The sequence below is a fragment of the Colletes latitarsis genome, chromosome 14 (genome assembly GCF_051014445.1).
Source record: "Colletes latitarsis isolate SP2378_abdomen chromosome 14, iyColLati1, whole genome shotgun sequence".
Taxonomy (NCBI): Eukaryota; Metazoa; Arthropoda; class Insecta; order Hymenoptera; family Colletidae; genus Colletes; species Colletes latitarsis.
This window is the reverse complement of record NC_135147.1, coordinates 20,960,348-20,986,369: the sequence shown is the minus strand read 5'-3', so window position 1 is coordinate 20,986,369 and position 26,022 is coordinate 20,960,348. Positions and strand designations below refer to the sequence as shown.

Sequence of the window (26,022 nt, the reverse complement as noted above, 5' to 3'; positions counted from 1 at the left end):
CATTTGTAATTTTGCTTAATATTCACGATTTTGTGTCACTTAATTGCTTGTCAGTATTGCATTACGTACTTAATAATTTCACCGTGAATAAATATTAAATTATATCGCTAATAAAAACTTTTGCATTTTTCGAAATGGAGAAATACTCTTTTTTGGAGCTTGTTAAATCTCTATTTATCGGTTAACTCGACTGTACTGAATTTAATGATTTTGTATCATCGTCCGCGGATGCCTTCAATAATCGTTGTTGCGCAAACAAAATTTACTGATGTGTAATGAAATAAAAGGGTCGCGCGATTCTCATTAATTCTGTAAATTCATTTGCCTGACGTTTCATGCAACTTGTATCTAAAATAGAAGAAATTTGAAAACAATATTAATATCTAAACAAGTCACGACACGTGCCAAATAGTTATTGCAAATTTCCTACTTTTGTTTCTGTGGGTTATAGGAAATATTTCTACTCGAATTCTAATTATTTATTTACGTTACATTCGTATTTGCCAAGTAATGCGCACTGTACGCGGTGGCAATTTTATAAAAATTCCTGAAACGTTCGAAAACATCGAGCTGCCGCTTCGCGCGACAAAATGGCCGGAAATACCGCGTGGGGAAATATGCTGAGCACTTTTACTAATTTACTTTTATCGTAATTACTTTTTCATTTCTCCGTTACACAAGGTGCACCGGCGGAATTTCTCCTAGAAGTCAGTCGCGTGTCGCCAAAGCGTTCCGTAAGATCCGCGTGCTCGTTACTTCATCGCCGGCGACATAATTAAACAATCTGACAAAAGGAAACCCTTTTGTCGTAGCGACTTTGACGTAACAATTCAAGTGAGTCTCGCTTGTAATAATTTTCACAATCGTTTAACATTAAAATTCCGCTTTACATGGATCATCGATTGAGAACCACGTATACGATAAATAAACATTAATACTTGTAAAGTTGTTTGATAATGTATTTTTAAATCGTACACCAATTTATACGGTACAATTTTCTCTTATAACTTAGGGGACAATTCTAAATTCGAAGCCATTAGCCAACTTTGCCAAATTTTCTTTGATGAAATAATTGCTTGGCAAGGCCTTCTATCCCTTTGGTCGATTCTATTCTAAGTGTAACGCACGCAGAGCGAAACGAGATCGAAGGAACTTAGATCTTAGTAGATTTACTTCGATTTAATAATTTGGCAATTTAAAGATAAGATTTATTTTCATTATGCAACTTCAATATTAATTCACGTTCACGTTTACTGGTTTCTGACTTTTTCTTGCTCGTGACTAGAATAATTATGAAAGATTATACTCTACCAAATTTGTATGAACCACATAATGTCTCGGAATCGACTAAAATGTAATGTTTACATTTCATTCATTAGAAATACGCGTTCGAATACTTTTGTGACGACCAAAAACGGTATATTTACACTATATACCTTATAAATTTTGTATGCATTCTCGAAACTCCTATATAACTTTATTTACAATCTTATTTTGAAAACTTAAACTTAACGTGTGCATTCTGTTTCTTAACGATATAGATTGAAAGCGTTCGAATACTTTCGCGAACTACTGTACATAAAGGGTGTTCGGCCACCCCTGGAAAAAATTTTAATGGGAGATTCTAGAGGCCAAAATAAGACGAAAATTAAGGATACCAATTTGTTGATTGAGGCTTCGTTAAAATGTTATTAAAAAATTAAATTTAAAAATTTCAGATCATTCACGGAAAAATTATTTTCAGTTGCGGGGGTCAATTACAATCATTTTTGGTGAATAGACATACACCCGAAATCCTACCCACTTTCGAGAAAAAAATTCGAGTAGGTATTGATATTTTTAGACGAAATTAAAAAATTTCAAATCATACTAAAAAAATTATATTTAATTACAGGGGTCAATTACAATCATTTTTGGTGAATAGACACATCCCCGAAATTCTACGTGCTTTCGAGAAAAAAATTCGAATAGGTGCCTAAATTTTTCGACAAAATTAAAAAATTTCAAATCGTTCTGAAAAAATTATTTTTAATTGCAGGGGTCAATTACAATCATTTTTGGTGAATAGACATACCCCCGAAATCCTACGTACTTTCGAGAAAAAAATTCTTTACCGAAAATATACTGTATGGCCGGAAATGTTTCTATAACTTTTTAACGAATCCTCAATCAGCAAATTAGTATCCTTGATTTTCGTCTTATTTTGGCCTCTAGAATCTCCCACTAAAAGGTTACTCTGTATATGAGATTCCTGAGTTATTTCAACTCGTAAATTCACCCCCTGGGGCACGATGATGTGTTTCTAAGACACGCTGTACATCGTTAAAATCACGACGAACGACGAGCCTCGCTCATAACTAGAAACGGTATTAGTTCCGATCTATTTATCCGCGAGTTGCACGCGAAAGATTAAATTGTCTGTATCTCTCGTCTTAATCGACCCACGCGTGTATTCATTAACGCGTGCTGTACATATCTGCGGCACACTCATGATGAATTACAGCTACAATTTAGCAGACTTTTCAATCGAGGCCCATGCAACTCGGTGAAATTGTTCGTCGAGCTTTCTATGTCGTGCCATTAGTGACCGTGTTTAGGAGTCGTTTTTGTGGAACTAAATAGTCAACGCTTTAACAAGAGATCTAATTGATCTTGGTTAACATTTCTCTAACACGATTTCGTACTAAAAAAATTATTTAGTAGATCAATTTTGAAAAAGTAACTTTAAACAGTGTTGTAAAAGGGAAAGATTCGGTCCAAAATTAAAATTTCATTTCTCTGGGGAAGTTGCTACATGACTGCACGGTGGAAAGATTAAAAGTGAACTGCAAAGTTGCTCGATTGCTTATCGAAAAGTTTTAGATGACAAGCTGAGAGCACCTTCGTCGTCTAACACTAACTCAATTAGATTACTTGTTGAGAAGCAATATCGAGCGACGGAGACCAGCAGCCCATCGAAAAGAAAAAAAGTTGATCCAGTAACATCTTTGAGCGAAACTGCTGACAAAAGTTGCTAAGAAATTTAAAAAAAAAACGGAATTTGAAGTGTCTGAGCGTGAAAGTTCAAAGTTTGAAGTAATAATTTTCTTCTTCCTTTGTTTAAACGTAATTTCCACTACTGTGGGTGTCTGCAAATAAATTTAGAGAATCGCCTAAACTCGAGCAATTTGCGTACAGAATTATAATAGAATGATTTTATGATTCTGTTACAATTTTTACAAGAATCGAACGAACAACAAAATTCTGAAGTTGCATCGATTCAAAGTTCTGATCCTCGAATCCCCAATCTTTCTATCAATTTAATAAACTCTTTTAATATATCTTTCACGCTTTCTCGATTAACCAGTTGCATTTATTTGCAATACCACTGCGGAATAACGGAGCACAGAGTGCATCGATGCCTTTTAAAAAAATTGAATTTTTACGTTTCTCGAAACAAGACCGAATTTTCCAACAGAAAAATACACGAATTTCGAGAGTGGAAGATCGGCCTTCGTCTCGTTACCTAATTGAAAAATGTCTGGAGTACGAAAAGCGAGAGAATTAATATCGGTGAAAGTCTTGGAACGTAGTTTCCAACGTTTCTTTATATTTTCTGACAAAACACGTGTCAGTTTCGCGACTTCTCGATGCTCGGTGGGCTCCTATCGATCACACGACTCGTTGACTGAGCAATTCAGAAAATAACTTTCGTGCCTTGGAGTGCTGCGATATCCCCCCATTGTTCATCGTGGTGGTAAACGAAAATGCAGAAATCCAAGTGCACGCGCGGGTTCACGAGAAGCCAGGACTCCGTAGGAGTCGTTACGATGGTCGACAGACCGAAAACCAATCATCTCGCACGACCGACGACGCTCTCGAGGAACCTTGAACTCTGCACTCGACTGACAAAGTTGGTATTTCTACATTCCTGGAGACGAATGCCTCGAATTCCCTTCGAATTCATTGGTGGATTGCATTCGCGAATAAAAAGGTGCTCCGTTCGAATGGAACAGGATGTACAGTGGGTCACGACGCTCGAACATTTTCAATTGGGATGATACACGTAGCTGAGTCCACCAAATACACACAGTAATAAATAAAATTATCACTAATTTGAGTATTCAGAAATTTCAAGCTCAAAAAAATTGTAACATTTCTTCGAGACGATAGAAGTTTTAGTTAGGATACTACATGTAGCTGAGTCCACCATATACACAGTAATAAATAAAATTATCGCTAATTTGAGTATTCAGAAATTTTAGGTTGAAAAAATTGTAACATTTCTTCGAGACGATAGAAGTTTCAGTTAGGATGCTACATGTAGCTGAGTCCACCATATACACACAGTAATTAATAAAATTATCACTAGTTTGAATATTCAGAAATTTTAGGCTCAAAAAATTCTTCAAGACGATGGAAGAAGAGAAAATATCTTTTCAAGAAAGACTCGTCGAACGACAGACGGAATTAATTTGATAGGTCATTTTGTTTTCTTATCGACGATCTTGATTTCCCTCGAGTTTGATACAATTTCGATACGTCACGTTACTAGGAGTATCGACGTGGCCAAAGCCTTGACGCGTTATCCTTGATGTCCTCGGACCTATAAAACACTTGAGGATCCATCTATATTATTAAAACGCTCCCTGACACGACATGGGCATCGAATATTGACGGAGTAGCGTCGTTGAATGTCAAGGTTTAAAGGGAGCCAAATACTAAATACTTCCTGAAGACGTTAATACTCCTGTAGAATAATACACAAAAGCTTGAGAAAGATCGTTTCATTTTGAGACGAATAAAAATTCAAACATTGGCTCCTGAACGTTATATCGCCGAGAAATTTATTTATTAATATTCGTCCACCGTTTCGGTGACTTTCACTTTCGTGTTAATATACGTAAAGTAATATTTGAATCCAAATGTAATAACAAAAAAGAAAAGGAACGCTGACAAAAGAATATCGTCGTTATCAGAGTGTAAACTAAAAGTAGACGTGTTTACATATAGAAAAGAATAGAAATCCAGAGTCCCTTCACGTTTGCTGTCAATTAAAAATCTTATGAAAAATGTGAATAATGTTTTAATTTCTCAAGATAGAATCAAGTTGCTGTTTCTAAAATCAAAACCAGTCTACAAGGTTTACTTTTTTTCATTTAATACCAGTGAAATGTAACTTGCAAAATAAAACGGTGTTTCGATTAAATTAAAGTGTTTCTAAGCTTTGAATAATGTAAGCCCGGGCAAAACGTAGACAAAGTATAAATTTCTTGGTGATTTTCTGGAAATTGATATCTCTACGAATAAATAATGGCACAAAAGCTCAATGAAAAATAGCGAAAGCATTGGAATAAAGAATGCAATAATTCTTCGATACAATGTTAAAATTGAAATATAGCAAATATTTCATTTTTACGCTTTGAGATCATCGTATAATAAAACGTTAATCTTCCGAGTAATTCTTTGCAAAAGCATTCTTTGCAAAATATATAAAATTGCAAATAATTATAGGTACGATATATAAATTATAAAAAATAACATTATCAATGTAAAAACGTATAATAGTGTTAATACTTTATATTTGTCTGTGAAACAAACTTTTGTTGTTTTATCGTGTAATTATAAGTATATTAGAATTGAATTAAACTTTCGAGTAATACATTCTTTGCAAAGTATATAAATTTGCAAACAACTATAGGTACGATATATAAATTATAAAAAATAGCATGATCAATGTAGAAACGTTTGATAGTGTTAATGCTTTATATTTGTCTGTGAAACAAACTTTAGAATTGAAAATTCGATATTACCGCGAAACTAGGCCACGAATGCCAACAGAAACATTCCGTCGACGTAGTTTTCTTCACTCGATAATCGCAATTCGTAGTGGATACACTGTCAACATTATAAGGGTAGGAACGTCGCACATGCGCGTCGATGAAACACGAGCAAACTGACGTCGGTAGCAACGCAGTTGTGACAGTGACCCTCGTAGTGTAGCTGTCAATTGATAGTGAGTTGACACATTACCCTCGATTCGTTATCGATGAATTATTATCGTTTACCAGTGAATTGTTGCTCACGGGGGAGGTCTCAAGAAATTGTTCGCTACCAATCATTTATCAATGATTACGGAGAATTCACGTGCTACGACGAAGCTGTCTTTAAAAAACACTCTACTTCTTCAAAAGGTTTTCGAATAAATTCGGTAAACGATGCACCAAAAAGATCCAAACAGTTCTCTAGCAAATTTTACGATTACTTTGTAAAAATTGCAGAAGAAAAATGAAATTAATTATAGAAACACAACTCTATTTTGTTTGCTTCGAACGTTACTCCACAAATATGTGAACATTTTATCGATGGAAATATTTCTCGAAACTCTCTTCTCTTTAAATATACTGAAATTCTTAAAATCTAATTACTGTGCAAAATGAATCTATTTGCAGGTTGCAAACGAAAGAAATAGTTAGAAATTAAAATACACGCATAATTATGAATCGTTAATTCCCCGCCAAGAGGGTCGTTAGAAAAACGATCAAGGAGATTTTGCATATTTATTCAAAAGCGTAATTAATTTACGATGGATTAATATCGTCTCGAAGGTTCGCCGAATTCTCAAGTTCTCGCGAACTTTCACGTTGGCTAAGAGTATGAACTTGACACCTAGAAGGCCGACCTTCGAACAAGCGACGTAATAACGTGTCTCGTGTTGCGCGACAGCGGTTCTATACTTATCAGAAGAAAGATACGAGGTCGCCATTTTAGCGAAGTTTGACGTTACGCGAGTGCAAAGTTTCGACGATGAATTATCGCATTAAGCGAACGATGAACTGCTAAACGGGAAGCAGTTTGGATTTTATTTTCCCCGAGCGAAGAGTAGAAAATAGAAAGGCTGCACGAGCTGATCCTCTCTCTGAAAGGTCACGACGTAGGAAGCAGACGCGCGAGAGCCAACGATGAAACGCAAGGAAGCAACGACAAAACGAAAGATGCAAATCAAAAATGGATCCGTTCAATCGAAGGAACTGGAAGCCCGCGGAGTCTCTATGGATATGGAAACGTCCTGGGCAGCTCAAGAGCTGACGTCCACGTACTCCAATCTGAACGACATGGTACTGTTTCTACTTCTTACGCGAGACTCTAAGAGTGTATCGAATTTTTATTTCGTTCTGAGATCGTACGGTGGACTCACAGATTTGTTTATGCAAAACTAACATTTGGAGACGGAGCTTTTTCGAAAACCTTCGCTTCTGTTTATGTTCAAATTTTACGAGATTATTTTCATTGATTTCGAAAGATTTTCTAGATTAAAATGAATAGAATTGCGACCTCAATCTTAAATAAAAAATGGTTTGAACGAGGTCGTGTCTGGCTCTATTTTCATACTGACAGACTCGATAGTTAAAAATGTTTTCACGTGAATATATAAATTTCGTTTTCCAATTTTCGAGTTTGTATATATAAAATTAAATATTTTTAATGTAAATTATTTTTCCCCAATTCGATACGACGATAAATAATATAATTTCGTGAACTCTTGCACTTAAAACGACTCAAGTTCAAATTTTTCTTGTTTCAAGACACGTTTAAAGGTTCACGTTTCGAAGTAAAAACGTTAATAACTTGTAATACGTTCGTACTATATTTTTATGTTCTTGGATATATTCATATTTATCGCGTGATTAGTTTTACACACCACTTACAAACATACTTATAACTGTGATATCTGTGCTCATATTGATTAATTCATAAAAATATTGACAGATTGTCTCTTATCCGTAGATTCTTTAAACATAGACCATAATAATATAATGTTTACACTTTTGTGTAATACCTTCTATTAATTTATTCATACGAATATTGACTGTAAATTGTTCGAACATAACTACAGCTGCTCTTTTAAAGAATGTACTTTCAATGGAAACATTTTTACAAACACTTCTGTGTAATGCCTAGGCTTCTGTTAATTCATTCATACAAATATTGACTGTAATTTGTTTAACATAAGTACAGTATATTAGTTTGTAACTCAAATTAGAGCAAAACTTCCTCGTTTGAATATCGACCTAGATTCTTGAGTTATAACGCTGACCTTCGTGAACATATCACGAAGCTCGATAACGTTTCGAATTAAATATGACGAAACGACCTTTGAAGGAGAAATTAAAAAATTCAGTGGACCAGTTCGCGTAGGAAGGAACACGCCAGCTGATCGTTCGTGATTCGCACTTGATCCCAGCATGGAAGTCGACGGAGCATCGCGCTTCTGACACACATGACCATCTACAGAGGAGGCTACGCTGTTCCTTTTGCTTTCCAAAACGCTGTTCGAGTATCGTTCGTGTGTCATTCACACTCCGTGCAGCGAAGTCTCTCCTTTTCTGTTCCACGATATTCACACTAGCTTCTCGAAACAACAGAGCTGAATTTTCGACTTGTCCCATTCAGGAAAGGATCGTTCTTATTCCCCCTAATTTCACTCTAACTTACGTTTCTCTAATTACTTCGTGCATCGAAGCATTTGCATCCTCGAACGCGATCCATTATTTATTTAGTTATTAACCGTGTTATTTCCATTACTTTGAAAAGTGTTTTTGTATTTAATATGTATTCGACAGTTTATTTTTCGTTGTAACAAACGGTACACCTTATATATCAGCATTTCGTATGCCCCTCTGTGTTTGTTTCGTTATTTTTGCTCCTCTCGTTGACCGTATCCCCGATATCAACCAAATTGCAGGGCATCGTGCGGTTTCTTGCGAAACATTCAGCGTTGACCTCCTTTTCGCCTTTTCTCCGCTGCTTCTTGTTTCTTTAATGTACCTGCAATTTTTCCTCTCCCTCTGTTCCCTCTCTGCCTCTGCTCGAAGACTTACGCGGTAACCCAGCGTCTTATTTAAGAGCAAGTTGAACGTACTTCTCTTATACGTCGTGTTTTCAGCTCCACCCACGCGCGATCCGTTCCAACGGAGTCGCTATTTTCGGACACAAAAATATCTTTACATCTGTTTTCGACCCCCTGCTTCGCCTTTGTCCTCCGTTTAGCGACGTTTATGCTACCTTTATCGCTCCGTTCGGTACTTGCGGATCCTTATACTATTTATTGAATCTAACGAGGGTTATCCAAACGGAAAATTAACATTAAAAAAATAATAATGGTTTCGAGTTACTGTACCCTGCCTCCTAATAACTGAGACGATCTAAAAAATTTATTTAGACTATTTTTAACCCAACATAGATGTCTACTATAATATTTTTAAGTGTCGTTTTGATGGAGGCTCTTGAATATTTTTTATGGGAGATATATGACTTTCATCGTGACAAACTTTGATTATATTGATAATTACGTTTAAATACGTGGAGAAATAATATATTTTTATAGCAAAGTAGCATGTGATGAGCGGTTAAATCGAGAAGTAGGCGATCCTGTATGCATAAATAAACCGAAAACGCGGAGGAAAATTCTTCCTTGCGTGGCTTCGTTTATCGTGGAAATCGATCTTGCAACTTATTGCCTTTCAGAGCCCGCCCTTGACTGATTTTCCGTCTAACGTTACTTACGACTGACCGAGGACATACATTAAAGAAACTTTAATCAATAAGATACGTCGCCAATTAAGCGACAAATGTCATAGCAGCACACGCGTTTCTAGACGATGTTTCCTTTATGAATTTCTGAAAGATCAGTATAAATTAGAATTAATTTAATTTAATCTTTATAATACAATTTAATCGATATGGTTACACATTTTATCCTTTTAACGGAAATATTTGTCATGTTTTATTTACGCTAACAAAATTGCCAGTAAAAAACACCGAAAAATAATTATTCCAGTAAAAGTAAATTGTGTTATGAATGTGACTATTTTACGGTCTAAAAATAACAAAAATTCTTTTCCACGAACACGCTAGACTACGATTGCGTGCTGGTAATTTCGATCGATTTTTAACATTAGGTGCACTGTCGACGGTTTGTAAACGATTTTGTAATTGCGTCAGGAAATCACTACTCAACGTCAATTATAATTTAATAACATTGCATACTCTTTGCTTAGATTCTTTTCATGCGATGTCTAATATCTCTATGGTCATTTTTATTTTCTACGTACAACGAGTACACTTTCTTATGAAATACAAATTATATTTTAAATTTTGTGTAACACTAGAACTACCACAGTCAAAATAACCCATTCGTAATTTCTAATAAAAATTGTACAAAATTTAATCGATTGAATTTTCTATAAGTGAATAAATAGACACTTCATTTATCTATCGTTTTAATTTCTTTGGTACAAATAAATACATAATGATTGTTAGTGTTAAACGTTTCATAATAATTTTGTGGCGATTTATATCTATATTTCTTGTTGTACATGTTGATTTAAGCAATCCAATGCGTTCTTTGGATCTTGTAAGAATACTCGAATTTTTGAAAAATTGTAATTTTCTATAAGAGAATGAACACTTATTTCCATTGCATTAAATATTCCTTCGCGTGTCCATCGTTGTAATTTCTTTGGTACAAATAAATACACCATTGTTGGTAATTCTATTGATAATTACTTTAATTAAAGCAATAGTAATATTATTGACCGTGTATAGATTTATAGAAAGATTCGTACATCTTTAAATCGACAGATTCCCGACTCACAGCTTCATTCTTGTTGCCAAACTGTCCCATCCCACTTGAAAACAGACTGCAACGAACTTCGTGTTCGAGCAACGATGAAGAATGGGAAGTTTGAAATCGATGGCCAGCCGAGCGTCTAACGCGAAAATAATTGTGACGGATAAAATATTTGATCCCCCCTGTCGCTAATGCGTCCAATCAACGTCTCGTTATCATTACGAATTACGCACTCGCGCTCAGTTCTCGTCTCGAAATCGTACGCGTACGGGACACGTGTGTGTACAAAGCAAAGCGGCTGGCGGTACGTGCTCATTAGGAATAAATCAATTAGTAGGCCGCCTGATTGCCGCCTCACCGATTCGACGGATATCCAATTAGCAGTTTCCTCTTGATTATCAAACAATGCCTGATCTTTCGGTGAAGATGGATCCTCCTCGTTGGCTGCTACGCCCGACAAACGTCATTGTTGCGTAAACGCAATGCAATAGTCTTCGATCGCGTCCGATAACTTTCCACGCCTTCTTGTTTCGAACTAATTTTTGCTCGAGGGCCAATTTGCATTTCGCTGCTACGGGCGTACAATTATTTTATCGCGATCAAAAATATTCTGAGGGCCGTTTCATTGTGTCGCGAGCGTGTGCAGGATCGGCGAAAAGAAAATGATAATTTTCGTCGAAATAAACAAAAGGATTCCATTTACGAATCTTGTGATCATCGATCTGATGTTTAATTTGAAAATGTAAAACATTTACGGAGACTAAAATTTGGAAATCTTTAACTTTTGAAGATTGTAGATATTTAGAAATATGATTTGGAAAAACAATTGCACGGAAAAGAAAAGATAATTTATGAAAGGGTGCAGAATATATTTAAGACCTTTGTTTTGTTTGTGACATCGTTTTGCAAAAAGAAAATAATTCCTAAAATGGATCGAGAATACAGGACAATAATTTAAGACTTACTAGGAAACAGCTGGAGCACGGAAATTACATTTTTAATTAGTCTTTTCAGATTCGAATTTCGGTACGATATACATCGATCGATTACTTTGCCGTGTAAAATATTCATTAAAATTATTATCAGAAGGAAGACACGCTTTGAAGAAATGTTCAAAGAAAACGGGTCAAATTAATTTACTTAGACTTTTAATTAAATTTGTATTTGCCCAATGATCAAACGATCTGACTTTCAAAGAGTATATTCGAACTGTAAAAGAAGCAACAATTATGCAAAATTAGAAACTGTAAATTTCGTATTTTTATACGTACAATTTTCAATATTCGCTTCTATTCTTATTGTTTGCTTTCTGAGAAAAATATGTAAGTTTGTTTATGTTTTTTTTTGTAAAAAAAACCAGACAAAATTTAGTATCAAATTCTGGTTAACTTCCGATGCAAATAAGAAATATACAACAAAGATGAAAGGAGAGAATCTGTCTTAGAACAGTCTAACAACGCGTATTAAAAATAATTAAACTTTAGACGCGTGCAGTTTCAAAACTACCAGTGTTTTATTAATTATTAAACCACTGTTAGCAGCGGTGAAGCTTCCCCTTTGAAATGGTTTTTGGTTTTTGTCGATCCGACTTTCCGTTTTCGAGATATCGTAATTTATGTAAAAGATAATTTTTTAAATTCCGCTGTCTGCCTTAGAAAAGGCTATTAACATGCATTAAAAATACGAAAACTTTGGACACGTGCAATTTCAAAACTACTAGTGTTTTATTAATTATTAAACCACTGTTGGCAGCGGTGAAGCTTCCCCTTTAAAATGGTTTTTTGTTTTTGTCGATCGGACTTTTCGTTTTCGAGATATCGTAATTTATGTAAAAGGGTATTTTTCTTAATTCGACTATCTCTGTCTCCGTCTGACGCGTCGCGTCGTACCTCCTTGTCGCACGTGAGACGTGACTCTCGTGACCTAGTGTCGGCGTAGTATTTCCAAGAATTTACTACGCACTGTTTACTATTGTCGCGCGCGCAAGTTCATTGATGCGAATGAAACGTAAACAAACGCTTCGAACGCTCGTATCTCCGGAACTAGCCACCGCATCGACTTGAAACTAAAATCCTCATATCTCCGGAACTAATTGAGCTATCGGCTTGTTCGACCGCTCATTTTAAAGGGTATTTCGTCCTCTATCCGATGAACGTAACTACTTTTAGAATTTATTTTGTCTTTTATGTTTATTTTGCAATTTACTTTGACGCGATCGACTTGAAACTTAAATCCTCATATCTCCGGAACTAATTGAGCTATCGGCTTGTTCGACCGCTCATTTTAAAGGGTATTTCGTCCTCTATCCGATGAACGTAACTACTTTTAGAATTTATTTTGTCTTTTATGTTTATTTTGCAATTTACTTTGACGCGATCGACTTGAAACAAAAATCGCTATATCTCCGGAACTAATAACGCTATCGACTTGTACAAACGCTCGTTTTAAAGGACATTTCATCCCCTATCCGATGATTTTGCCAACTACTATAATTTAGGCTGTCTTCTATGTTTATTTTGAAATTTACTTTGACTCTATGCACCCAAAGAAGTTTCAACAATTCCTACTGATTATACTAGTGTGTTATAAAACTGGATCATAAATTGTTTATTCAATTGAAATTGAATATAAATTTCTATACAGGATGTTTGCGTAATTACTAGCCAGCATTTTTTCGTAAATAATTGTTTTCTCTGAAACCAACACGTAGTGGAGATAATCGGTGGACTCCTATCGTACAAACTGTTCGTCCCTCGACGAGTGCGAATAGAGTTTGTACGTTTAAATAAAATAACAATCAATCGTTGAAAATTTATTTTGACCGTTTCGAGCACCAGAACCCGCTAACAAGTAGGTAACAGCTATTCCGTTCGAGAGGATTGTTCGTGCAGTTCGATGGAAATGGGACACCCCGTACGTTCGCGCAATCAAACGTAAAAAAAACGATCGGACGAAGACTCGAACGATTCGTCGATACGTTCGTCGAATAAATGAAAAAGTCGTCGAAAAGCACCGCGCGTAATCGTATTGCGGGTGTCAAATTAACAGAGGAACGATCCGCTTTAGCGTGGCAACGAGTTTACTAACCCCTTCGTATGTAGGTTAAAACGAATCGATGAGATTGCACGTCGAGGAACGTACGAGCCCCGCGTATGCCATTGCAACTATAGCGCGCGTGACTATGGTCGTCTGAACGCGATTAACCAGGAGTCGCGAGCCGACCCGCGTTAACTACGGTTGCGGATCTCGACTTCCTTTAATTAGAAGAATTGTTCCACCCCAACGAGTGGTCTCCCGATAATCGGAGATCAACAAATTCAGAACTAAAAGAACGATAATAGAAATCTGTAATCAACTTCCTTAAACGCTTCCACGCTCGAGTAAACTTAAATGGTAGACTGTGCGTTCCTAAAAAATTATTTTTGGAAACTCTATGAGTTTGTTCGTTTCGTGGACGATCTACGGTGAAGGAATAGGAGTGCATAATTGGATACACGAAGAATCTGTGCCATTTTCATTTAGATTACAAACGAATCATTGAAATTAGAAATTCAGATATCGCGTCCTAAATAAATTCATTTTAACATTTAACTACTGAACAATTTCAATCGTTTGAATCATGTGGGAGATCTATTATTCATACCTCGACACTAAATTATCGAACAATTTTAATTTGTCTTAATTTGGATCCTCAATGGGGGAAGTTTGAAGAATTCTAAATAAGAAGACATCGTTTGTGGAGAGTGTGATGATAAAAATAAAAGAAAATTTGCGCCTGTCGCAGGCCCGATTCCAGCAAAAGCAGCTTCAGGAGAAGGAACAGAAGTTGCTGCAGCTTTACGACCAGCAACAGCAGAGGGCTTATCAGGTGGTGCAACGTGGCAGCGCCGGTTCCAATAACTCGAATCATGGTTCCTCCGTCAGTCAGCATACCGTCACAAGGACTTCAACCAGCAGCCACTCAACCACGACCTCGCAAGGTGGTAAGGTGGGTGATTCATCGCACTGAAACGCGTTTTCATTGAAATTTCTAGGAACTTAAATATTACTCACCATTCACAATTTATAAGTCATTCAAATCTCATCCTGAATCATTTGCAGTTGAAATTCACATTATTGGTGTATTGGTCATAATTTATTATAGGCCAACTTGCAATTTCCCATGAGTCTCGTAAAATTAATCGCGTATTAAAATAATATATCGAATTTTTTATTTATATGACACAAACTACTCCTCCAACATACAATTTATGGAACTTTACAGAGAAAATAAACAGTTTTGAGTAATTCACAATTTATGAATAGCTCGAAATTTATCTTGAATCACTTGAAGTTCACATTGTGGATCAATCACAATTTATTTTGAGCCAATTGGCAGTTTACCATGCGTCTCATAAAATTTATCGCGTATTTAAAAAGTCATATTTTTAATTTATATGACGCAAACTGCTCCCCCAAAGTACAGTTTATTGAACTCTGCAGATCTCATAAAGTGTTTTGGGTAATCGCGAGTATGTGTGGTTCCATGGTGTTAAGGTGAGGCAGATGTTCGACGAAAGACGCCAAACGACCGTAAAGGGCATCGACAGAAGCTACCCGCTGGAACCACTGGAGAACAAACCACGGAAACAAACGAACGGAAACGCGGTGCAGAAGAACGGAAATTTGACGGTGAACCGACACTCCGTGACTGTGAAGCGTGTGGCGCGGGCTGACGTGAACAGTAATTTGAATGGCGGCAAACCGGTCGTCTCGTATCACGAGGAAATCACTCGTGAATCGTTTGGACCTTCTGGACAGCAACACCCGGACGACGACGAGTTCGGGAACGAGAACCATGTGGCGCAATATGCAAATGGGAACCACCGAGACGAGGTATTTCGCTACAGGCCACGGTGATTTTCTTCGATCGACGCGATAAAAATCCTCGGGATATCTGCTTAATGCGATTTCAAACTCACTAATTCATAAATTCATTTTGAACGAGCAGATTTAATATTTTAGAATTTTACAAACGACATCGATCTTGCTCTACAAAAATAGGAGAAATATGGAAAAGAATCGACTAGAAATTAATTAGATACGAATGAACAATATTAACTAGAATTTTAGAATTTTTTCTTAGTTATGATGAAAAATTTTTTTCTGTTAACCTCGCGTAATTTCTGTGTTTTTAATTTTTGTATGGTTTTCTTTTAATGTATTTTTCCCACTTTTAAGAGTGAAACTAATGTCATTCGAACGTATAATATATATAAATTTGCTTGATCTTATTTATTAAATTAAAAAAGGAGGTAATTCTACGTTAAAAAATAAATAAATATTAATAGAATATGACTAGAATATCGGTATAAGTAGAAACAGTGAGTAATGGACAGACGTACCCAGCTCAATTATTTTACAAACAAAGCATTACACAACAAAATTTTATTCCACGTTTTCGACTTGTTTTTTCACATAGAATCACCGCCTTGATCGTACTATGATTACTGGGAGACACTGTATAGAAAAATGGAAAGAAACGTTGTTTGAATTTATATTTTATCAGTGTGAAAGAGTTTAAACGATTAGTTTGATGTTTTCTTTGAAAAGTGATATACATATAACAAAGTTAGCAGAATATCTGATATATATTCAGCGTCTTTCAGTACTATCTCCCAAATTAATTTTAAGAAATATTGTGTTTGTGGAATAAACTTGGTCTGAAATATTCGTAAAGACACACATCGAGGAGGTTCTGAATGATGACACGATAGAGAGGAATCGCATGATGGCGAAACTTCACTTGATGCAGTACGACGAAACGCTGAAACACCGCGTTAAAAACGATCTCGAAAGCGAGGAATTCCCGGAGGACTTTATGGTGGATGTTCCCGACAAGCTTCCGAAACAAAGTGTTACCAAGAAGCTGTCTCAAGCGGAAGCTAGGTTGGAGCGTTTCAGGAACGCGAACGCAAAACGAAATAACAGTATCGCGAAAAATACGAACACGATCGGCGTCCCGAAGAAACGGTTCGACCCAATATATCCGGTAAAGTCTACTCCCAGGTACGTAAAATAAATGAAATTTTACTAAAAGACATCTAAAATAGATTAATATTTACTGAAGTTAAGAACTTAATTTCTCGTTTCGACTTTCATCGCTGCTAATGCAAATCATCAGATTATTCCAGAGGTTGGAAACAGTCGTGAAAATTTTTTAACAGGTTCCATTTAAACAGTTTAAAGGGAGCTTTTAACGAATAAATGTTTTAATGCAAATGGAATTTATAAAAAGTAAATATAGACACTTTTGTATAACAGGAACAGATATTTCGTTCAGCAGTAGTATATTGTTACGAATACTCAATACGTTTCAGTTAATATTTGCAATGTTAATATGTGCTATAATAAATGGTTCGGGAACAATTATTATCTAAATACTTGTCCCGTAAGAATAGTTTTTGAAAAAGCTCCTGATACTAAGCATCTTCTCTGTAATATTATTAAAAGAATATTCTATTAAAAAAGAAAATTAATTTGCTGTTAATTCCTTTTTTCGACCTCTGGATCATTTATACGTTTGCAACTATTTTTCTGTTCTTTTCTTGGTAGTACGCAGAAATATACCTTTGAAGTGTTTAAAAATATTATATTTGACTATTTATCAAGGAAGTATCAATGAGTTGAAAATATCGAGTAATAAGTTCGTTCGTATTTTGCGATAATTGTCAATCTCAAATGTATTTCATTTACCTTCTTAAATGAATTTTAAAATAATAGTAAAGTATAATAACTCCATTGAAATGTCTACAATTAATAATTTCACAAGAAATTTCGAATCTACTGAATTAGATCATATAAAAAGCTTGAAAAGTCTATCTAAAAAATTATTTTTGCCACTAGTGTAATTCTTCAAATACATTACAGCAAAAAAAGCAAATAAAAATCATATTATTAATAGCTTTAGAAAAAGAAGATTGATAAATCGTTAGCCGATTCGAGCAATTTATTATAGTAAAACGTTGTCGACCCGCTTTTTCGAGACATTTTCGGAACAATGTTATTTATTAGGAACCTAAAACAAGATCGACTTTCAATTTGTTAAGTTCAAAGACGAATGTTCTTGTCATTGCTTAAAGCAATCAACGAAAAATCACTTTTTCGTGTATTCTACATTTCGATCGTTATAATTATACGTACTTTAACGCTATATTTGTTATATTTTTATTTCAAAAAATATACTCTTGTGAAGAATCTGTAAATTAAACGAGAAATCACAAATAACATTGCTGTTTATATTTATAAACCGAACAGCAAACGAGCACCCAATTATTTATCGTATAGGAATTAATTTCAATAATACGAGCAAACAAATTAACTTTTATCGTAATATAAAGCACGTCAAAGCGCTTTAAAAACAAGGTAAGGAATATATTAATAGTTATACGTCGTATATATAAATAATAATCGTCGTTCCGCTACAAAATCCGAACAAACTTATTACTCAGACTCCAATAAACATCGAATACATCGTGAGTGTCTCAGAAAATATTTCGTGCATCGAAGCCTCAATTTACCAAACGATAATTACAACGAAACGTTAGAGCTCCATGTTTAAATATTTCCTAATTCGATCTTAAACAATTTTCTTGCATGAGACTACAAACAAAAATTCTCGACAATACGTCAAATAAATTTTAGTCTCAATCATAGAATTTTTTATTAAAATTTACTTGGCGTACTGTCCAGAATTTTTTTATCGAATATAAAAAATTCTGTGATTGAGACTAAAATTTATTTAGGGTATTGTTTAAAATTTTTTTATAAAATTCTATGATTGATTCTATGAATTATAATTTTATAATAATTTTATTCTATGAATTCTATGAATTATATTATTTAATAATTTTATTCTATGAATTGTAATTTTATAATTTTGTTTCCTATACCAATCTATAATTTACTTAGCGTATTGTCTAGAATTTTTTTTAGCAAATTCTATGATTGATTCTATGAATTATAATTTTATAATAATTTTATTCTATGAATTATATGAATTATATTACTATAATTTTATTTCCAATAACAATCTGAAAGTATCGAAGTTTCGAATGGTATACAAGATACATTTTCATAATCATCGTGAAAAGAACGTTCCCAACAAAATACATCGCAATGGACAGTTTAAAAATAACCAGGAAACGAAACGCAATATTTTCTGGGACACCGTAATACTTTAAAACGCAAGTAGGTTAACAGTCACGATGATCGCATCGAACCTTGACAAACGCAAACTCTCTGGTCGCTAATTGGCAATCAATGCTAACAATCTGTCGCTGCTTTCACCCTCCCCCTCCCAACCCTTGTTCTTCAACCAGCCCCCCTACATTCCCCCCCGATTAATTTCTCGTCGCATAATTGCAATCGCTGACTAGACTCGACTCGTTTAAACCCACGCAACCGTAGTAGCCTAACAATACACGCTCCCTGGAAGCGATCGCCTTGAAAGAGCAACTAAACGACGCGTTTCCGGCAAAGCAGAGGCGCAGCGTCTCCGGTTTGTCACGAGGAGGAAGACGCTCTAATTTACGTCCGCCTAACCGCTATCGGAGAAAGGATAATCGGTCGAAGGACATTAAACACTCCATCAGCATAACAATTACTCGCCAAGCATGAAGCGTCATTAGCCCGAGGAACCGTGAGAAAAAAAAGAACAAGGTACCCGCGAAGCATTAATCACGCATACGCGGCCAATAAACACCAGTCTCTTTTATGCCAACCAGACGAGAAGCACCGGTGGCTTTTCACGAAGCTTGAAGCTACCCTTTGTAACGCCGACTTAACAAAATCGTTGATTCCGAGGATCGAGGATCGAGGAGGCTTTATCCCGCTGCAGAGGAGGAATCATGCAAAATCATTTATTCTCGACTCGCTTCTTCCTCATCTATCCTGTACACTTAACGATCAGGCAGGATTAACACCGTCGAAGGGGCATCGTAGGGGCAAAGAAAAGAATAGAAAGTTAAGGTTAACCACGGAATTTTGTTACGATTGTATTCGATCGAAAGTTACGATGTATTGGTTGTGATTCCGTAGCAACAAAGGCAACGACGTTGGGACGAGGAATGGTGAGAACAGAGGAAGGAAAGGATTCGCGATCGAGAACGTGGAAGAGACCGTGTCGTCGTCGGAGTCTGAAAAAACTCGAAAGAGCGATAGCCCAAAATTCTTTTGCAGAGAGTCTGAAAAATCTGCCACTACTTACGCGATCGATTCGAAGGCTGTTGGGAAATCTTCGAAAGATGTTAAACGTAATGTGGTGAAAATGGGACCAAAAAGAAATAAAAATAGGTTTTCAGAAACCAAGGAAAACGAAACAGAAAGATCTGTGATTGTTGGTATCGATACAGTTGACAGAGATATTAAATCTCCTGGGCCTGGAAGAATCAGCGGAAGTTCTTCTCCGGATAGTCTGAGACATGACACAATGAGTTGCAAAAACATTGAGAGCAAAAATCGCTCGAAATCGGTCAGTGTTTTCGAACGATTAACGAGAGGCCGTAGTGCTAGTCCCCGATACGAATCTGGGACTGTGAATTTAAAATGCGCGTCTAAATCTCCGGATCCACCTGAGAAAATTGTAAGAAAACGCAGCAACAATCCAATAGTTGCTCGAAAACATGATCATCAAACTGTTCGTACTGCTGCACCAAAATCGCCAGTTTTCAGAAAGTCCAGTCCTCGGTTCTTTTCCACGGACGCGGACAGATCAGCCACCATTATGCTGGTGACGCCAGAAACGATCACAAAAATGAAAAGATCACCAACGCCTGCAAGAAAAGACGGTCCAAGATCTTTTGCCAATAGGTCTGACTTGGCAGTCAAAGATAGAATTACGTGGCCAAGTAGAAGATCGTCCAAGGAAAACATCGACGAAAGCTCCAGATTTAATATACGAAGTTCGGTATCGCGATTTTTCGCTGAACAATGTGAAAAAGCTTCGAGAAATATCGATGCAACAAACGGTATCCAATCGTTGCAAACTGACAGAAGCTCCGACATCTCGCGTAGTTCTTCGCCAGTGTCGTTAAAAGACGTAAACACTGTTAATCGAGGAAACAGAAATTTATCATTTTTGAACATTGACAGTGGGAAACCTACCATGACGATGAAAGTAGGTGAGAAGTCTGGAACAACTGTTAGTTTCAAACCGAGATCTTCTATGGACAAAAGTGATGTACGTTCTAAAAGTCCTCGATCAGGATCAAGAAGCAAGAGTCCAGAATTCTTTTGTTACGAGACAGAGAAGTCTGGAACAACTGTTAGTTTCAAACCAAAGTCGACGATGAATTCAATGGACGAACGTTCTAAAAGCCCTCGGTCAAGACCAAGTAGCTCTACAGATGTTCATCCTAAAGGTAGATCACCAAAGAGTAGTCCTGACATGTTCAGTATCCCAAAGGATGTAGAAGTAATTGAAAATGTGAGAAGGAAAAGTCGTGTATCATCACCGAGGTTACAGAAAATCGTAGACATCAGAAGCAAGAGTCCAGAATTCTTTTGTTACGAGACAGAGAAGTCTGGCACAACTGTTAGTCTCAAACCGAGATCCTCTATAGACAAAACTGAACGTTCTAAAAGTCCTGGATCAAGACCAAGTAGTTCTCCAAGTGTTTACCCTAAAGATAGATCATCAAAGAGTCCTGATATGTTGAGTATCCCTAAAGATGTTGAATTAACTGTAAGTATGAGTAGGAGGAACAGTCCTGATTCGTCACCAAGATTACAGAAAATCGTAGACATCAGAAGCAAGAGTCCAGAATTCTTTTGTTACGAGACAGAGAAATCTGGCACAACTGTTAGTCTCAAACCGAGATCCTCTATAGACAAAACTGAACGTTCTAAAAGTCCTCGATCAAGACCAAGTAGCTCTACAGATGTTCATCCTAAAGGTAGATCATCAAAGAGTAATCCTGACATATTCAGTATCCCAAAGGATGTAGAAGTAACTGGAAATGTGAGTAGGAGAAGTCGTGTATCATCACCAAGGTTACAGAAAATTGTAGACATCAGAAGGAAGAGTCCAGAATTCTTTTGTTACGAGACAGAGAAGTCTGGCACAACTGTTAGTCTCAAACCGAGATCCTCTATAGACAAAACTGAACGTTCTAAAAGCCCTCGATCAAGACCAAGTAGCTCTACAGACGTTCATCCTAAAGGTAGATCATCAAAGAGTAATCCTGACATATTCAGTATCCCAAAGGATGTAGAAGTAATTGAAAATGTGAGAAGGAAAAGTCGTGTATCATCACCGAGGTTACAGAAAATCGTAGACATCAGAAGCAAGAGTCCAGAATTCTTTTGTTACGAGACAGAGAAGTCTGGCACAACTGTTAGTCTCAAACCGAGATCTTCTATAGACAAAACTGAACGTTCTAAAAGTCCTGGATCAAGACCAAGTAGCTCTCCAAGTGTTTACCCTAAAGGTAGATCATTAAAGAGCCCTGATATGTTGAGTGTCCCTAAAGATATAGAAGTAACTGGAAGTATTAATAGAAGGAAGAGTCGTGAATTGGATGATAGGAGCCGATCACCAGAATTCTTTTGTTATGAAACAGAAAAGTCTGGCACAACTATAAGCTTGAAACCAAAATCCACGATGAATTCAATGGATGAACGTTGTAAAAGTCCTCGATCAAGACCAAGTAGCTCTGCAAGTGTTCATCCTAAAGGTAGATCATCAAAGAGTCCTGACATGTTCAGTATTCCCAAAGATATCAAAGTAACTGGAAATACGAGTAGGAGGAAGAGTGGTGAGTCATCACCGAAGTTACAGAAAATCGTAGACATCAGAAGGAAGAGTCCAGAATTCTTTTGTTACGAGACAGAGAAGTCTGGCACAACTGTTAGTCTCAAACCGAGATCCTCTATAGACAAAACTGAACGTTCTAACAGCCCTCGGTCAAGACCAAGTAGCTCCACAGATGTTCATCCTAAAAATAGATCATCAAAGAGCCCTGACACGTTCAGTATCCCAAAAGATATCAAAGTAACTGGAACTATGAGTAGGAGGAACAGTAGTGGATTGGATGCCAGAAGCAAATCACCAGAATTTTTTTGTTACGAGACAGAAAAGTCCGCCACAACCATAAGCCTCAAACCGAAATCCACGAAAGATTCGATGTACAAACGTTTCAATAGTCCTCGACCAGGCTCCAGTGTTCAGTCTGGTAGATCATTAAAGAGCCTTGACGTATTCTCTACACCCAAAGAGACCAAAGTAACCTCTCGAAGAGGATCTGGCAATGTCCTACGGTCGACTAAACTCATTCGTGACATTATAAAACACCAAAAAAATAAAGATCACGGTGATCGTACTTTGGGAAAAGATATAAAAACTTCGCGTAGATCTTCTGTTGCGTTCGAAGACACGATAGAAACGTCAAACGTCCATGAAGGGAGACACCATGCAATGGAGGTCGAAACTATTGTACTCGGGGCGAATAGAAACCTAGAATACGAAACTCTCGCTGCAGGGTCGAGTCCTAAAAGCTCGCTTTCCTTGGAGGTGGACGCGGAGATTCAAGAAATCACGATGCCCGATCAATACGTAGAACGAGGGAAACTTCAACAGGAGCAGCTTCGAACTTATTCGAGATCCTCCAATAAAACAACGCAAGATTTCGCGGAGACAAAGACGGAGAACGCGTCCACGTATTCCGTGCGTAAACCAGGCAAAAAGAGAGGATCTCTTTTCGAGTCGAATATCTTCGAACCGTCGAAGAAGCATCAGCAAACAACTGAGCATCGAAGAGTCTCCAAATCGAGCGCGACTGTCAATTCGAAGCGTCTGGAACAAAATACGACGAGAAACGAACGCTCCAGTCCTTCTCCCACGAGCGAATCGGGATTTCGTGGCAGGAAACGTCAAGAGAAAATGTCCCAAAAGCGAGCTCAAGCTTTGGGGTCCATAGAACTGGTACGAAGGATCATGAGAGAAACTCAGTCGGAGCAAGAGGACGCAAGAAATAACGCGAATGAGTTTATTAAATACGAGAGAGACTCGTCCAACAGGAATTATGAGAGAACGGACTCCGTGGAGTCGGCACTCAGACGTTTCGATTCTATTGGCAAAGAACTTGGCGCAGCGTCCGCTCAAAGCACGCTGGAACGAAGGAAAGAATCGGTAACGGAGAAAAGACAAACGCTGGACGAGTCGAGCGAGATTGAAGGCTCAGCGGGTGGTTCGAGAACGATTTCTCTGAAAGCACTCGATCGTACGAATGTAAATTTTCCACGGAGCCCGAAGACGGAGACGGAGACGTCGAGGACGTCTTTAAAGAAGATTCCAATGACAATCGAGACCCAAGAAGGAGGACAGAAGAAGATCATTGTAAGATCGAAATCGCCCGCGTGCAGACGGAAGCTCTTCCGAGATGAGGATTCGGTGGAGGAAACCGGAAACGGAAGCTCGAGGTCGACGAAATCTGCGGAACGTGTTTCGAAAGCGGGTAAACGCGACGCGATTGATTCCGTGAAACTAACCTCGAAATTCGTGAAAACCGCCGCGAGCGACGGAACGTCGATGAAAAAGTCGGACGAAAGAAAAGAGGAGGCATCAACAGGTGAATTCACGTCCGTGAAACAGCTGAGATCGATCGAGGATATTCGGAAATCTATCGAGAGCGAGAGTCCCGGTCGCAGAGCGCGGGAATCGTGGTCTAGGTCAGCCATTGCGAACGACGTTTCAAAATGGTCGAGCGCGGGAGAAACGTGTCGAGAAAATGGCGTACGCGTTGGAAACAGAAGGGAAGCATCCTTGCCAAAACGATCAGAGAATGTTAGCGCGAGCAACGGTTTAAGGGACTGGGATCGTTCTTTCTCCAGGGTTACGAAAAGTCCGAGTCCAGATTCGAGCAAAGCGACGGAAACGGCGGGCAACCGTACAAGAAGAAACGTTCCACCGTCGCCGTCGAAAAGCCCGGACACGGTGTCGAGGGTAAGCAGAATTGCATGGAAATATCTGTGAAATATTGCTATTTGTGTCCAGAAAATTTAACTGAATTATTTTGTCATTTTTTAGTCGATAAATTTTGCTATGAATTTATTGCATACAAAGATAGAAAGACACAAGTATAGAATATATGTAAATATGAAATCATATAAAGTTATAGAATATGTAACAATGAGTGACGACATGAGAAATTGCAATTAACTATAACAGACGTCATACCTAGGTGTATTACTTATAAAATTATGTAAATTGTCTTAATCTTACAGTATTATCTGTGTATAAGAGAAGGAGAAGTCTATATGTTCGCAGAATTTATTGGCATTGATTATTAAATTTATATATTGCAAATATTAAACAAAACTGTGGAATTAATTTTCGTCTTTGTTTACGAAGTTTCAATTATTAGATAGTATGATTCAACAATTAAATAGACAGGATGTTCAGCCATTTCCCCTGGGAAAAATTTTAATTCATGATTCTAGAGGCCAAAATAAGACGAAAATCAAGAATATCAGTTTGTTGATTGAGGCTTAGTTAAAAAGTTATTAAAAAATTAAATTAAAAAATTTCAAATCGTACAGGGAAAAATTATTTTCGGTTTCGGGGGTCAATTACAATCATTTTTGGTCAATAGACATACCCTCGAAATCTTAGCCATTTTCGAGAAAAAAATTCCTCAACGAAAATATAATCTGAGGCCTGAAATGGTTCCGCCGAAATTTTATGCAAATCTTTAAAACGTCATAACTTCTGAACGGATTAAAGGATTTTAATGTTTAAAAAAGCAAACTACGCGTATTTTGGTGGAGAATATGTAGAAATTCTAACAATATTGAAAAAGGTGTTCCTTGACCCCGTAAAATGAGAAAAACCACATAAAAATGGTCCAATTTTCAAACGGCCATAACTCTTACAATAGTGAATATATTTCAATGAAACTTTTTTCTGAAGTAGAGCTCATGGGTACCTACAAAATAGTATTAGACAACTTTCCTGTAGGGCGTCAAACAAAATTACTAAAAATGGAAAACGAAATTTTTAAGAAAAATCGACAGGGGGTAGGTGCCTAAATTTTTCGACGAAAAAAAAATTTTTAATTAATTCTGAAAAAATTATTTTCGGTTGCGGGAGTCAATTACAATCATTTTTAGTGAATACACATACCCCTGAAATCCTACCCACTTTCGAGAAAAAAATTCAAGTAGGTATTGATATTTTTAGACGAAATTAAAAAATTTCAAATCATACTAAAAAAATTATATTCAGTTACAGGGGTCAATTACAAACATTTTTGTTGAATAGACATACCCCCAAAATCCTACGTACTTTCGAGAAAAAAATTCTTTACCGAAAATATACTGTCTGACCAGAAATGTTTCTATAACTTTTTAACGAAGCCTCGATCAACAAATTA

At 36.8% G+C, this 26,022-nt stretch overlaps 1 protein-coding gene across 3 annotated transcripts in view; it reads left to right on the top strand.

Annotated features, from left to right (window-relative positions):
* Positions 1 to 26,022, top strand: part of LOC143349784 (uncharacterized) — a 55,138-nt gene that overhangs the window by 24,042 nt on the left and 5,074 nt on the right. For 2 of the 3 annotated variants that reach the window (XM_076781310.1, XM_076781311.1), the window contains exons 3-6: positions 14,397 to 14,600; positions 15,149 to 15,487; positions 16,332 to 16,660; positions 19,691 to 24,593. In XM_076781310.1, the coding sequence (XP_076637425.1) occupies positions 14,397 to 14,600; positions 15,149 to 15,487; positions 16,332 to 16,660; positions 19,691 to 24,593 (5,775 nt within the window). Of the gene's footprint in view, positions 1 to 6,926; positions 7,098 to 14,396; positions 14,601 to 15,148; positions 15,488 to 16,331; positions 16,661 to 19,690; positions 24,594 to 26,022 lie in introns of those variants that run through there. The other variant, XM_076781308.1, reaches the window with a different exon arrangement.